This window comes from Oncorhynchus masou, chromosome 32 (genome assembly GCF_036934945.1).
Source record: "Oncorhynchus masou masou isolate Uvic2021 chromosome 32, UVic_Omas_1.1, whole genome shotgun sequence".
Taxonomy (NCBI): domain Eukaryota; kingdom Metazoa; phylum Chordata; class Actinopteri; order Salmoniformes; family Salmonidae; genus Oncorhynchus; species Oncorhynchus masou.
Window position 1 is genome coordinate 57,762,620 of NC_088243.1, and position 11,567 is coordinate 57,774,186.

Here is an 11,567-nt window from a genome sequence, read left to right on the forward strand (position 1 = left end):
GGTGTTTATACTTGTGTACTATTGTTTGTACAGATGAATGTGGTACCTTCAGGCATTTGGAAATTGCTCCCAAGGATGAACCAGACTTGTGGAGGTCTACAATTTATTTTCTGAGGTCTTGGCTGATTTTTGCCATGATGTCAAGCAAAGAGGTACTGAGTTTGAAGGTTGGCCTTGAAATACATCCACAGGTACACCTCCAATTGACTCAAATTATGTCAATTAGCCTATCAGAAGCTTCTAAAGCCATGACATAATTTTCTGGAATTTTCCAAGCTGTTTAAAGGCACAGTCAACTTAGTCTATGTAAACTTCTGACCCACTGGAATTGTGATACAGTGAATTATAAGTGAAATAATCTGTCTGTAAACAATTTTTGGAAAAATTACTTGTGTCATGCACAAAGCAGATGTCCTAACCGACTTGCCAAAACTATAGTTTGTTAACAAGAAAGGTGTGGAGTGGTTGAAAAACTAGTTTTAATGACAACCTAAGTGTATGTAAACTTCCGAACTGTAGTCTCGCTATTGTTATTTTACTCTGCTCTTTAAATACTTGTTACTTTTATTTCTTATTCATATTTTTAAACTGCATTATTGGATATGGGCTTGTAAGTAAGCATTTCACTGTAAGCTGTTGTATTCGGCACATGTGACTAATAAAATTTGATTTGACTATTGTACTGTTTTACATTGATGAAAAAAAGAATAGTAATGTTGACCCTAACAGGTTCCCATACACAATTGATGATTTTGGAATGCACATACAATGCATTCGGAAAGGATTCAGACCTCTTGACTTTATCAACATTGTTACATTACAGCCTTATTTTAAAATTGATTACATTGCCGACACACAATACCCCATATTGACAAAGCAAAAACAGTTAATACATTTTTGCTTTTTTATAAAAAAAACAAAATAAATGAAATATCACAATTACAAAACTATTCAGGCCCTTTACTCAGTACTTTGTTTAAGTACCTTTGGCAGCGATTAAAGCCTTGAGTCTTCTTGGGTATGACGCTACCACCTTGGCACACCTGTATTTGGGAATTTTCTCCCATTATTCTCTGCAGATTAGTCTCTGCAGATCCTGGATGGGGAGCGTTGCTGCACAGCTATTTTCAAGTCTTTACATAGATGTTTGATCGAGTTCAAGTCCGTGCTCTGGCTAGGCCAATCAAAGACATTCATAGACTTGTCCCGAAGCCACTCCTGCATTTTCTTGACCGTGTGCTTAGAGTCGTTGTCCTGTTGGAAGGTGAACCTTCACCCCAGTTTGAGGTCCTGAGCGTTCTGGAGCAGGTTTTCATCAAGGATCTCTCTGTACTTTGCTCCGTTCATCTTTCCTTCGACCCTGACTAGTCTCCCAGTTCCTGCTACTAAAAAACATCCCCACTTCCATCTGGCCACTCTACCATTAAGGCCTGATTGGTAGAGTGCTGCAGAGATGGTTGTCCTTCTGGAAGCTTCTCCCGTCTCCACAGAGGAACTCTTGAGCTCTATCAGAGTGACCATCAGGTTCTTGGCCACCTCCCTGACCAAGGTCCATCTCCCCCGATTGCTCAGTTTGGCCGGGCGGCCAGCTCTAGGAAGGGTCTTGGTGGTTCCAAACTTCTTCCATTGAAGAACGATGGAGGCCACTGTGTTCTTGGGGACCTTCAATGCTGCATACATGTTTTAGTACCCTTCTCCAGATCTGTGCCTCAACACAATCCTGTCTCGGAGCTCTACGGACAATTCCTTCAACCTCACGGCTTGGTTTTTGTCCTGACATGCCCTGTCAACTGTGGGACCTTATATAGACAGGTGTGTGCCTTTCCAAAGCATGTCCAAACAAATTGAATTTACCACAGGTGGACTCCAATCAAGTTGTATAAACATCTTAAGGATGATCAATGGAAACAGGATGCACCTGAGCTAATTTCCGAGTCTCATAGCAAAGAGTCTGAATACTTAATACTTATATTTTTCGTAAATTGGCAAACATTTTTTTTTTTTTTACTGTCTTTGCTTTGTCATTATGGTGTATTGTGTGTAGATTGAGGGGGGAAATGATGTAATCAATTTTAGAACAAGGCTGTAAGGTAACAAAATGTGTAAAAAGCGAACGGGTCTGAATACTTTCCTAATGCAATATGTGTACTATACTGTCTACTCTAGAAGATAGCTGTAACATAAAATGCAACATGTTATCATAGAACATGTGGGGAGAGAATGGAACTCTTTGAGAGAATATTTACCATGCATTACATCACACACTATTTCTAAGTAGGATCACTATTGAAGAGGGATGGAAATAAGCTACATAGGAACCACACTGATCCCTGACTACTGTGTTTTAATGTTTAATGTCTTTATTTAACTAGGCAAGTCAGTTAAGAACAAATTCTTATTTACAATGACAGCCTACCCCGGCCAAACCCTAACAACGCCGGGCCAATAGTGTGTCACACTTGTGATACAGCCTGGAATCGAACCAGGGTCTGTCGTTACACCCCTGACACTGAGATGTAGTGCCTTAGACCTCTGCACCACATGTTCTATTCTGGTAACATTATTCATTGTTAATTTACTCAAGGCTCTAGAATTATTTTTAATGGGGAAAATAATATGTTCTCACATTTCTACACTGAACATAACGCTTTATTAAAAAACAAAGCTAGAATGACAGTGTGTTAGACTACAGATGGAGTGTTTTACCATAGAATTTGAAACAAATTAATTGGTGATGGAGTGTATATCTTATCCACAACTAGACAACTGAGATCCATCTCAATATGTTAAACACACATCTCAACTGGAATGAGAACAACATAACATTACATCACAACTACTAATTTACTACTTTAGTTAAGTATTTTGTACATGAAAGTGTTTCATAAGAACGAGAAGGCCACTGTAATGAATTTAGTAGTGTGTTCACTCATTGTGGTGCTTAGCAACGTCTTTCAAAGGAAGCCATGGCTGACCCTTAGGAGCGCTGTCAGAGAGTGCCAAGGCATGTTCTAAAAACGTCAATACTATACACTTCCTCCTTCAAAATTCAAGTCAAATACCACAAATGTCTTGTTTCTTTAAACATTGTAAGATCTAAGAGCGAGAGGCAAAAGTTGACCTTCATCCTTCATGTTTGGAGAGCATGTTAATACAACTGCAATACTCCATCACAGATTTATTTCCTGGTCACTTACGGCTCTAACCTTCCTGGTAATGACTACTGATTGGGTGACCAAAATTATTCTAAGGAGGACAGAGGCAGAGTTGAATAGTCGTAGAGCAGCACTAGAATTTGAGTTCGCTGGGCATGTCTGTGCCCTGTAGGCCTGCCAGCAGGTTGTTGGCCGACAGCTCTGCCATGATGCCACGTGTGGAGTAGGTGGCACTGCCAATGTGGGGTAAGACCACTGCAGGTGGAGAGAGGAGGGGAAATGTATTAGCAAGGACATGATCGCACTGCAGAGATTTGGTCGCAAAATAATTGGTTGATTTTAATGAGAAGATTTAAGAAAAAAATATGATTGATTAATCTGGAAACGTCACAACAGCGATCAGAGAGAAACCAATAGGCGAAACTGAGATGCCTCGATAAACTGCCTTCCTCCCTCCGTTTCTCTCATGACCCTATTAACTCACCACAGTTTTTGAGGGTGAGGAGGGGGTGGTCGGTGGGGAGTGGTTCTGGGGTTGTGACATCCAGCCCAGCGCAAGCTATCTGACCACTGGACAGAGCCTGATACAGATCCTCCTGATTCACTACTGCACCCCTATCACACACACAGTGGAAGATAGCTCTATATTTATAGCTTTGAACGGTGTTCATTTCAAAACCCAGTCCGTGTGGTTGGTTTGGCACTGCGCTACGTGTTCCATGGAGTACCTGCTGGTGTTGATGAAGACAGCCGTGTTCTTCATCTTGCAGAAGAAATCCTTGTTACACAGCTCCTGGGTATCTGGTGTGAGGGCGCAGGACACCACAACAAAATCACTCTCAGACACCAGCGTGTCCAAGGGCACTGCAACAGAGAGGGGGGAAGAAGAGAGAGGAAGAAACAATCAAATAAACATCTCATCTGATTCTCACCCTCTCAGACTTTGCTGTTTCCCCAAGTCCTTCCAACCCTGCTCACCGTATTCTCCTTCCACTTCAGCAGCATATGATTTGTCTGTTCTTCCAGAGTACAGGAGCTTCTTCACTCCAAACGGTTTCAGCCTCCTGGCTATAGCCATACCTGAGGGAAAACAGCATTGACTCCAGACAATCAATCAATCAAAGAATAAGCCATTTTGTCCTGCCCTTTCAGCTACTATATGGATTGTATAGACCTCACCAAGGGCAGGAGTCACAGAATCCAGTAAGTCAATCCAGCAATCATCGTCACTCTACCTATGCGTCCCAGTCCAATGACACCAACAGTGCTGCCTGACAGACCATAACCACACAACCACAGAGGTTTCCAGGTGCTCCAGCCTCCACTGAGAGAGAGAGAGATTTTTAAAAAGTGAATTGAGGACACATTCTGTTGTACTCATATTCATTTTAGATAGAAGTGTGGTTAGGCAACACATGGATAAAGTATCACTGTACAACATGTCAGAGTGATCCTCTGGAGCTGGAGTCTAATTGAGGGAAATGTATCTGTGTTTATTGGGTACTGACTTTATAACCTCCACCACGCCCTCTGGTAGCCGCCGAGCTGTAGCCAGGAGCAGGGCGACGGTCAGCTCCGCCGTGGCATCAGTCAGGACGTCTGGAGTATAGCCCACACGCACCCCTCTGCACAGAACATGGAGAGGACGGCACAATGAGAGTTGCTGACTTCGATGTGAGGCTAAAGGCATTTGATAGTTGGCCTTACCGTTTCTTGATCTCATCCATGGCCATGTGGTCAAATCCGACAGATAAGGTACTTATCACCTTCAGGTTTGGACCTGGACACAAATCCATAGTTACGTGTTAGGAAAAGACAGAATGGAAACTATCATACAACACATGTACTGTTTGACACATGTCTAGCAGCCTCGTGAATTCCATATATTGAAAAATACTGAGAGGTGCTGTTTGAGTTAATCTGATCCAGGATATGTCCAGTGTACCTGCTGCGTCCAGAACTTCAGTGTCGATCTTGTCCGACAGGAGACACAGCAGCCCATGGGCCCCCTCCACACCCTTCAGAAGCTCCGCCCTTGAAACAGGCTCATCCGAGTCCCACAGTGAAACCTTACATCTGTTTCCATGGAAACGAGGGAGACGGGAGAGATTAAGATGAGACAAAGACAATTCAGAACATTTCCTTCATAGTACAATATTCTGTGTATTCTGGATGGTCTGTCTGTTTTTTCAAGGTGTCCGTCTCTTTCTCTTCCCCTTACAGACAACCTTACCCATCGCTTTAATCTTTATTATACCTCTTTACTTTTGTTAAATGTTGCATGGATGTTTGTAAAGTGTTATAACGCCTTAGGAACCTTATTACAAGTTCAGAGTACCCGCTATAACGTGTGACCTGGAATAAAGGTCATCAACAACTCCAGTAAACTTTCACCTTTTGAACACATGATGTAACAATTACCCTCCACTTCATATGTGTGTGAAAATGTGTGCAATGCATTTATACAGCAGTAAGTAGACTAGCACTAGAATTAAGTAGCACGACTATGACACAAATCCTTAGATGTCACACAGTCACAGGCCTGCACGATAAATGAAAAGTGACAGCGCATGAAAAACTCATTAGGCTCGTTAGCCAAGTATATCTCAACTCCGTGGAGTTGATATGTACTTGGCTACATTAGTTGTACTTGGCTATAGGTTACCACACTCTCGCCAGCAGATCTGACCTGCTTGCTTACAGCTGCACTAGGGTCGGACAACATTCCCGAATTGTCCCATTATCCCAACTGTTACAACAACAATCCTTAATTAAGTAAACTGCTGTTTTCATCCTCTTGTCAACTAGCAGTTGCAACAGCAGCCATCATGGAATGTCAGGTCGCGTTGAACAACAGATGAACAGATTGGCTGACACTGCCATTCCAAAATGGCTTCTGTGGCTTCTGCTGTGTAGCATGGGGATGAAAAGGACAGTTTCCCAAAAATGTGCAGTCATTCAATCTTCTTGGTGTAACAGTTGGGATAATGGGGCGATTTGGAGATCAAAGCATTTCTCATCCCTGGATTGAGATTTGTTTTCCGAGTCATATCTTGTGCCATCTCTGCAGTGTCATAATATACACCGGAATGCTGTCCGACCCTAGTGCAGCCGTAAGCGAGCAAATCGGATCTGCTGGCTACATACACTCCAGCCTGTGACAGAATCTTCAATCCCTCCTGTGGGATGCGTCTTGTTATGAAAACCTTCATGATCTTCTGTGCAGTGTGCATCCTCCGAAGGACGGGAAACGTCAGAATAACTGCTTGAAATAACGTCCCGAATCTCCATACAGTTGTAGCTAAGTTTGCTGATTGTTTAGTGTTCACAATGACATTTAAACGTGTGCACTAAAGGAACACTTCACACGGTTCGCTATGTGGCACCACTTACCAAGTGTAGGGCAAACAACATTGCGCATGTGCAGTACTGCATTCGATTCCTGAGAGAGACTCATTGGGAGAATCTCCTTGCGTGCCGTCTCCTCTCCTCCTTCTCAAAATCCATTGGATGAGAAAGCCAGAGGTCCCGCCCCTCTAACCTTCTCCTCCAATAATGGCTATTGTAACGATTGGAAACCTTTTCCCACGTCATTGGGTAGATTAGGTTTACAGAAATCCCCAAATGAATGTGTAAAGTGATGAAAAAAATCAAGTGAGTTATCCAAGACATTTTTATGAATAAAACAATAAGTAGAATAGTGTTTTTAAACTTGTGCATGTTTTTCTCCTCTGACAAAACAAAAGCAGGTGTAAAAATTATTCTGCGTTAAAAATAGGATTTACATGAGTATCCTCGATGAAAGGTGGCTTTTGACGAGAGGACACTTCTGTTTGACTACTAAAGAGTGACCACTAGATAGTACAGCCACAAAGTCAAAATGGTCTCGTACAAATTTATCGTACAGATTAATTTTTAAAAAATGGTCTTCATTTAAGGTTAGGGTAAGGCTATCAGTGTGGTTAAGGTTAGGGTTAAGGTTAGGTTTAAAATAACATTTTAAGAAGATAAATTGTAGAACTAGGCGGGGCTTATGAGTTTGTGGCTGTAGTAACTAGTGACGACCATATTTACGAAATATCACGCTCCTCGAACACGGGTCACCGAGGAGAGAGGATATGGAGGACCGTCTTTTTTCAGAACGAGAATCTCTCTAGGATGCGTTTTGCTGCGTTCATATGCCGCATTTACGTGCAAATCGGAACTAGGAATCTCAGAAATGCCCGACATGCGAACTGGTTGTTGTTATACACGTTCCGCGTTCAATCAGTTAGCAAGAATGTCACAGTTTCCAAGTTCCGACAAGCACGTAAATCGTAACGTGTGTACACTAGCACGTAAAACATAACGTGTGTACAATTAATTGGTTAGAGAGAGGTCTCAAATACCACTTTAATTTGTATCCCCTGTAGCTGCATGCTGCGTTCCACTCGAACAGCCCTCCAACTGGCAATTACTAGTGGGAAACTCATCTATCATTCTATTGGTGCTTTCAAGACAACTGGGAAATCCGGTTCAACAGATCAATTCATGACGTCAGTGATCTTCAGGTCAGAAAGTTGGAGCTCTAGAAAGATGCTTGAGTTTCTGACTTGGAATTCCGAATTGGTTCCTGAGTGGTGCAGCGGTCTAAGGCACTGCATCTCAGTGCTAGAGGTGTCACTACAGACCCTGGTTTGATTCCAGGCTGTATCACAACCAGCTGTGATTGGGAGTCTTATAGGGAAAAAGTCTATTTTAAGCTTAGGCGTTAAGTTTAGGGTTATGGTTAGAATTAGTGTAAGGGGTTGGGGGTTAGGTTCAGGGAAAATATCATTTTGAATGGAAATTAATTTTAGATCCCCACAAGGATAGAAGAACATAACGTGTGTTTAAGTGTGTGTGTGTGTTCTTCTATGCTAAACACTATTGTGTGTTTATAGTTGAAGGACCCACGGTTTGAGTGGACGAAAGATAGGACGTTGCTGCTGAATGACGTCGCACACCGTGACCAGGGGCTCTACTCTATCACCGTGACCAGGGGCTCCCAAGTGGTGCAGTGGTTGAAGGCACTGAATCTCAGTGCTAGAGGTGTCACTACATGCCCTGGTTCAATTCCAGGTTGTATCACAACCGGCCTTGATTGGGAGTCCCATAGGGTGGCTCACAATTGGCCCAGCGTGGTTAGGTTTTGGCTGGGGTAGGCCATCATTGTAAATAAGAATGTGTTCTTAAAACTGACTTGCCTAGTTAAATAAATAAAAGATGACTTAAAAAAAAAAAATCCTAGTCGGAGCTAGTTTTTTTCAGAGTTCCCAGTTATCTTGAATGCACTGAAGTCGGATGTTGGAGATTTCTGAGCTCTGAGTTCCCAGTTCCCAGCAGTTTTGAACATGACATTAGCTCCCACTTCTCCCACATGTTGATCTCCGACGTCACCTACTAAGGAAATAACCTTGACGACAGCATTTCCGGCAGTTAAATGCAACAACAAAACTTTTTTTTTTAAATAAATCTACTAATATATATTTTTTAAACCAGAAATTGTTAACAAGCTGTACTTATAGTTTATGGTTTATGTAGCTTGTTGGCCATTAGCCAGTCAGCGTTTCTCAACAAGTTCAAAGCATGTGAATGCTTCCAACTGGTATTTACGACTTCACAACTGGTCAATTCCCTCCTCCCACTTGGTTACGAAAGCAGCATTAGTCCCTACACACTGAGTATACAAAACATTATGAATACCTGCTCTTTCCATGATTTTAGACTGACCAGGTGAATCCAGGTGAAAGCTATGATCCCTTATTGATGTCACTTGTTCAATCCACTTCAATCAGTGTAGATGAAGGGGAGGAGACAGGTTAAAGAAGTATTTTTATGTCTTGAGGCATTGTGTATATGTACCATTCAGAGGGTGAATGGGCAAGACAAAAGATTTAACCTCTATACCGGGACAGTTGATGCTAACGTGCGCTAACGTTTGCTAATGTGACTAGTAGGACATTGTAAGTAACAGAACACTTTCGGGAACATAGACACATGTCTTATATGGGCAGAAAGTTCAAACTCTCATTAATCTAACTGCACTGTCCAATTTACAGTAGCAATTACTGTGAAAAAAGACCATGCTATTGTTTGAGGAGAGTGCACAACAACAAAAAATGTTTCACGGAAACTGGTTTGATACATTCACCTCTGAAGGTGATTTGTCATCCTGATGGTCCCAGAGATAAAATGTAGCATAGTTTTGTTTGATAAAATACATTTGTATATTCAAATGCAGGTAGCCTATTGGTTAGAGCATTGAACTAGTAACCGAAAGGTTGCTAAAATGAAGGAAAAAATCTGTCGTTCTGCCCTTGAACAAAGCAATTAACCCACTGTTCCTAGGCCATCATTGTAAATAAGAATTTGTTCCTACCTACCTCATTTGCACACACTGTATATAGACTTTTTCTATTGTATTATTTACTGTATGTTTGTTTATTCCATGTGTAACTCTGTGTTGTTGTTTGTGACGCACTGCTTTGCTTTATCTTGGCCAGGTCGCAGTTGTAAATGAGAACTTGTTCTCAACAAGCCTACTTGGTTAAATAAAGGTGAAATTTAAAAAATGTAAAAACTGACTTGCCCAAGTCACTTGGCTCTGTCATAACCTCACATGGTCTCTCCTATCATTGCTATGCAGACGACACACAATTAATCTTCTCCTTTCCCCCTTCTGATGACCAGGTGGCGAATCGCATCTCTGCATGTCTGGCAGACATATCAGTGTGGATGACGGATCACCACCTCAAGCTGAACCTCGGCAAGACGGAGCTGCTCTTCCTCCCGGGGAAGGACTGCCCGTTCCATGATCTCGCCATCACGGTTGACAACTCCATTGTGTCCTCCTCCCAGAGCGCTAAGAACCTTGGCGTGATCCTGGACAACACCCTGTCGTTCTCAACTAACATCAAGGCGGTGGCCCGTTCCTGTAGGTTCATGCTCTACAACATCCGCAGAGTACGACCCTGCCTCACACAGGAAGCGGCGCAGGTCCTAATCCAGGCACTTGTCATCTCCCGTCTGGATTACTGCAACTCGCTGTTGGCTGGGCTCCCTGCCTGTGCCATTAAACCCCTACAGCTCATCCAGAACGCCGCAGCCCGTCTGGTGTTCAACCTTCCCAAGTTCTCTCACGTCACCCCGCTCCTCCGCTCTCTCCACTGGCTTCCAGTTGAAGCTCGCATCCGCTACAAGACCATGGTGCTTGCCTACGGAGCTGTGAGGGGAACGGCACCGCAGTACCTCCAGGCTCTGATCAGGCCCTACACCCAAACAAGGGCACTGCGTTCATCCACCTCTGGCCTGCTCGCCTCCCTACCACTGAGGAAGTACAGTTCCCGCTCAGCCCAGTCAAAACTGTTCGCTGCTCTGGCCCCCCAATGGTGGAACAAACTCCCTCACGACGCCAGGACAGCGGAGTCAATCACCACCTTCCGGAGACACCTGAAACCCCACCTCTTCAAGGAATACCTAGGATAGGATAAAGTAATCCTTCTCACCCCCCCTTAAATGATTTAGATGCACTATTGTAAAGTGGCTGTTCCACTGATGTCAGAAGGTGAATTCACCAATTTGTAAGTCGCTCTGGATAAGAGCGTCTGCTAAATGACTTAAATGTAATGTAATGTAATGTAAAAATAAAAATACAAAAAATAACTGGGTTCTACAGTTTGAACCCCTGCTGTCTCTGGCTCCACACCCACCCCGCCCGGCCATCTAGATGTGTGAAAGTTAGTGTGTTGTATAAGCTAATGATCCATCATGAATGACATTCCTGGGAGTGTGTAAACTTACATTGTGTATTATCATATCATGTTTGTATGTTCTCTATAGTTATGTACTTGAAAATGGATCAATTGACCAATTCTGCACATTTTGACAGACTTGATACAATATACTGTGCAGTACTGCAATGCTTCACTGGGTCAATCTGCATCTTTGGACACACTGCTCCCATCTAGTGGCCAAAATCTAAATAGCGCCCAAACTGCCATTTTAAATCATGTTTTTTTTCTTGCATTTCAAAGATGATGGAACAAGCAACAAAAAAAATGAAAACGCATGTTTTTGGTTTGTATTATCTTTTACCAGATCTAATGTGTTATGTTCTCCTACATTAATTTCGCATTACCACAAACTTCAAAGTGTTTCTTTTCAAATGGTATCAAGAATATGCATATCCTTGCTTCAGGTCCTGAGCTACAGGACTTGGGTAAGTCATTTCAGGCGAAAATTGAAAAAAAAAAGTTTGATCCTTAAGTGCCTTTATAAAATGTATTTTTTATTTAACTGGTCAAGTCAGTTAAGAACAAATTCGTATTTACAAAGGCGGCCTACAAAAGGCAAAAGGCCTCCTGCCTTTTATAATATAGGACAAAATACAGA

General features: G+C 42.5%; 1 protein-coding gene across 1 annotated transcript; it reads right to left on the reverse strand.

Annotated features, from left to right (window-relative positions):
* Nucleotides 1-2,586: 2,586 nt before the first annotated feature.
* LOC135526294 (glyoxylate reductase/hydroxypyruvate reductase-like) lies at nucleotides 2,587-6,586 on the reverse strand. The gene is made up of 9 exons (XM_064954544.1): nucleotides 6,303-6,586; nucleotides 5,101-5,231; nucleotides 4,863-4,935; nucleotides 4,664-4,780; nucleotides 4,391-4,479; nucleotides 4,134-4,235; nucleotides 3,884-4,019; nucleotides 3,640-3,770; nucleotides 2,587-3,410 (listed from the first exon to the last, which is right to left on the reverse strand). The coding sequence occupies exons 1-9, from the start codon at nucleotides 6,386-6,388 to the stop codon at nucleotides 3,289-3,291; spliced, it is 987 nt and encodes a 328-aa protein (XP_064810616.1). The 5' UTR covers nucleotides 6,389-6,586; the 3' UTR covers nucleotides 2,587-3,288.
* Between the last annotated feature and the right edge of the window lie 4,981 nt (nucleotides 6,587-11,567).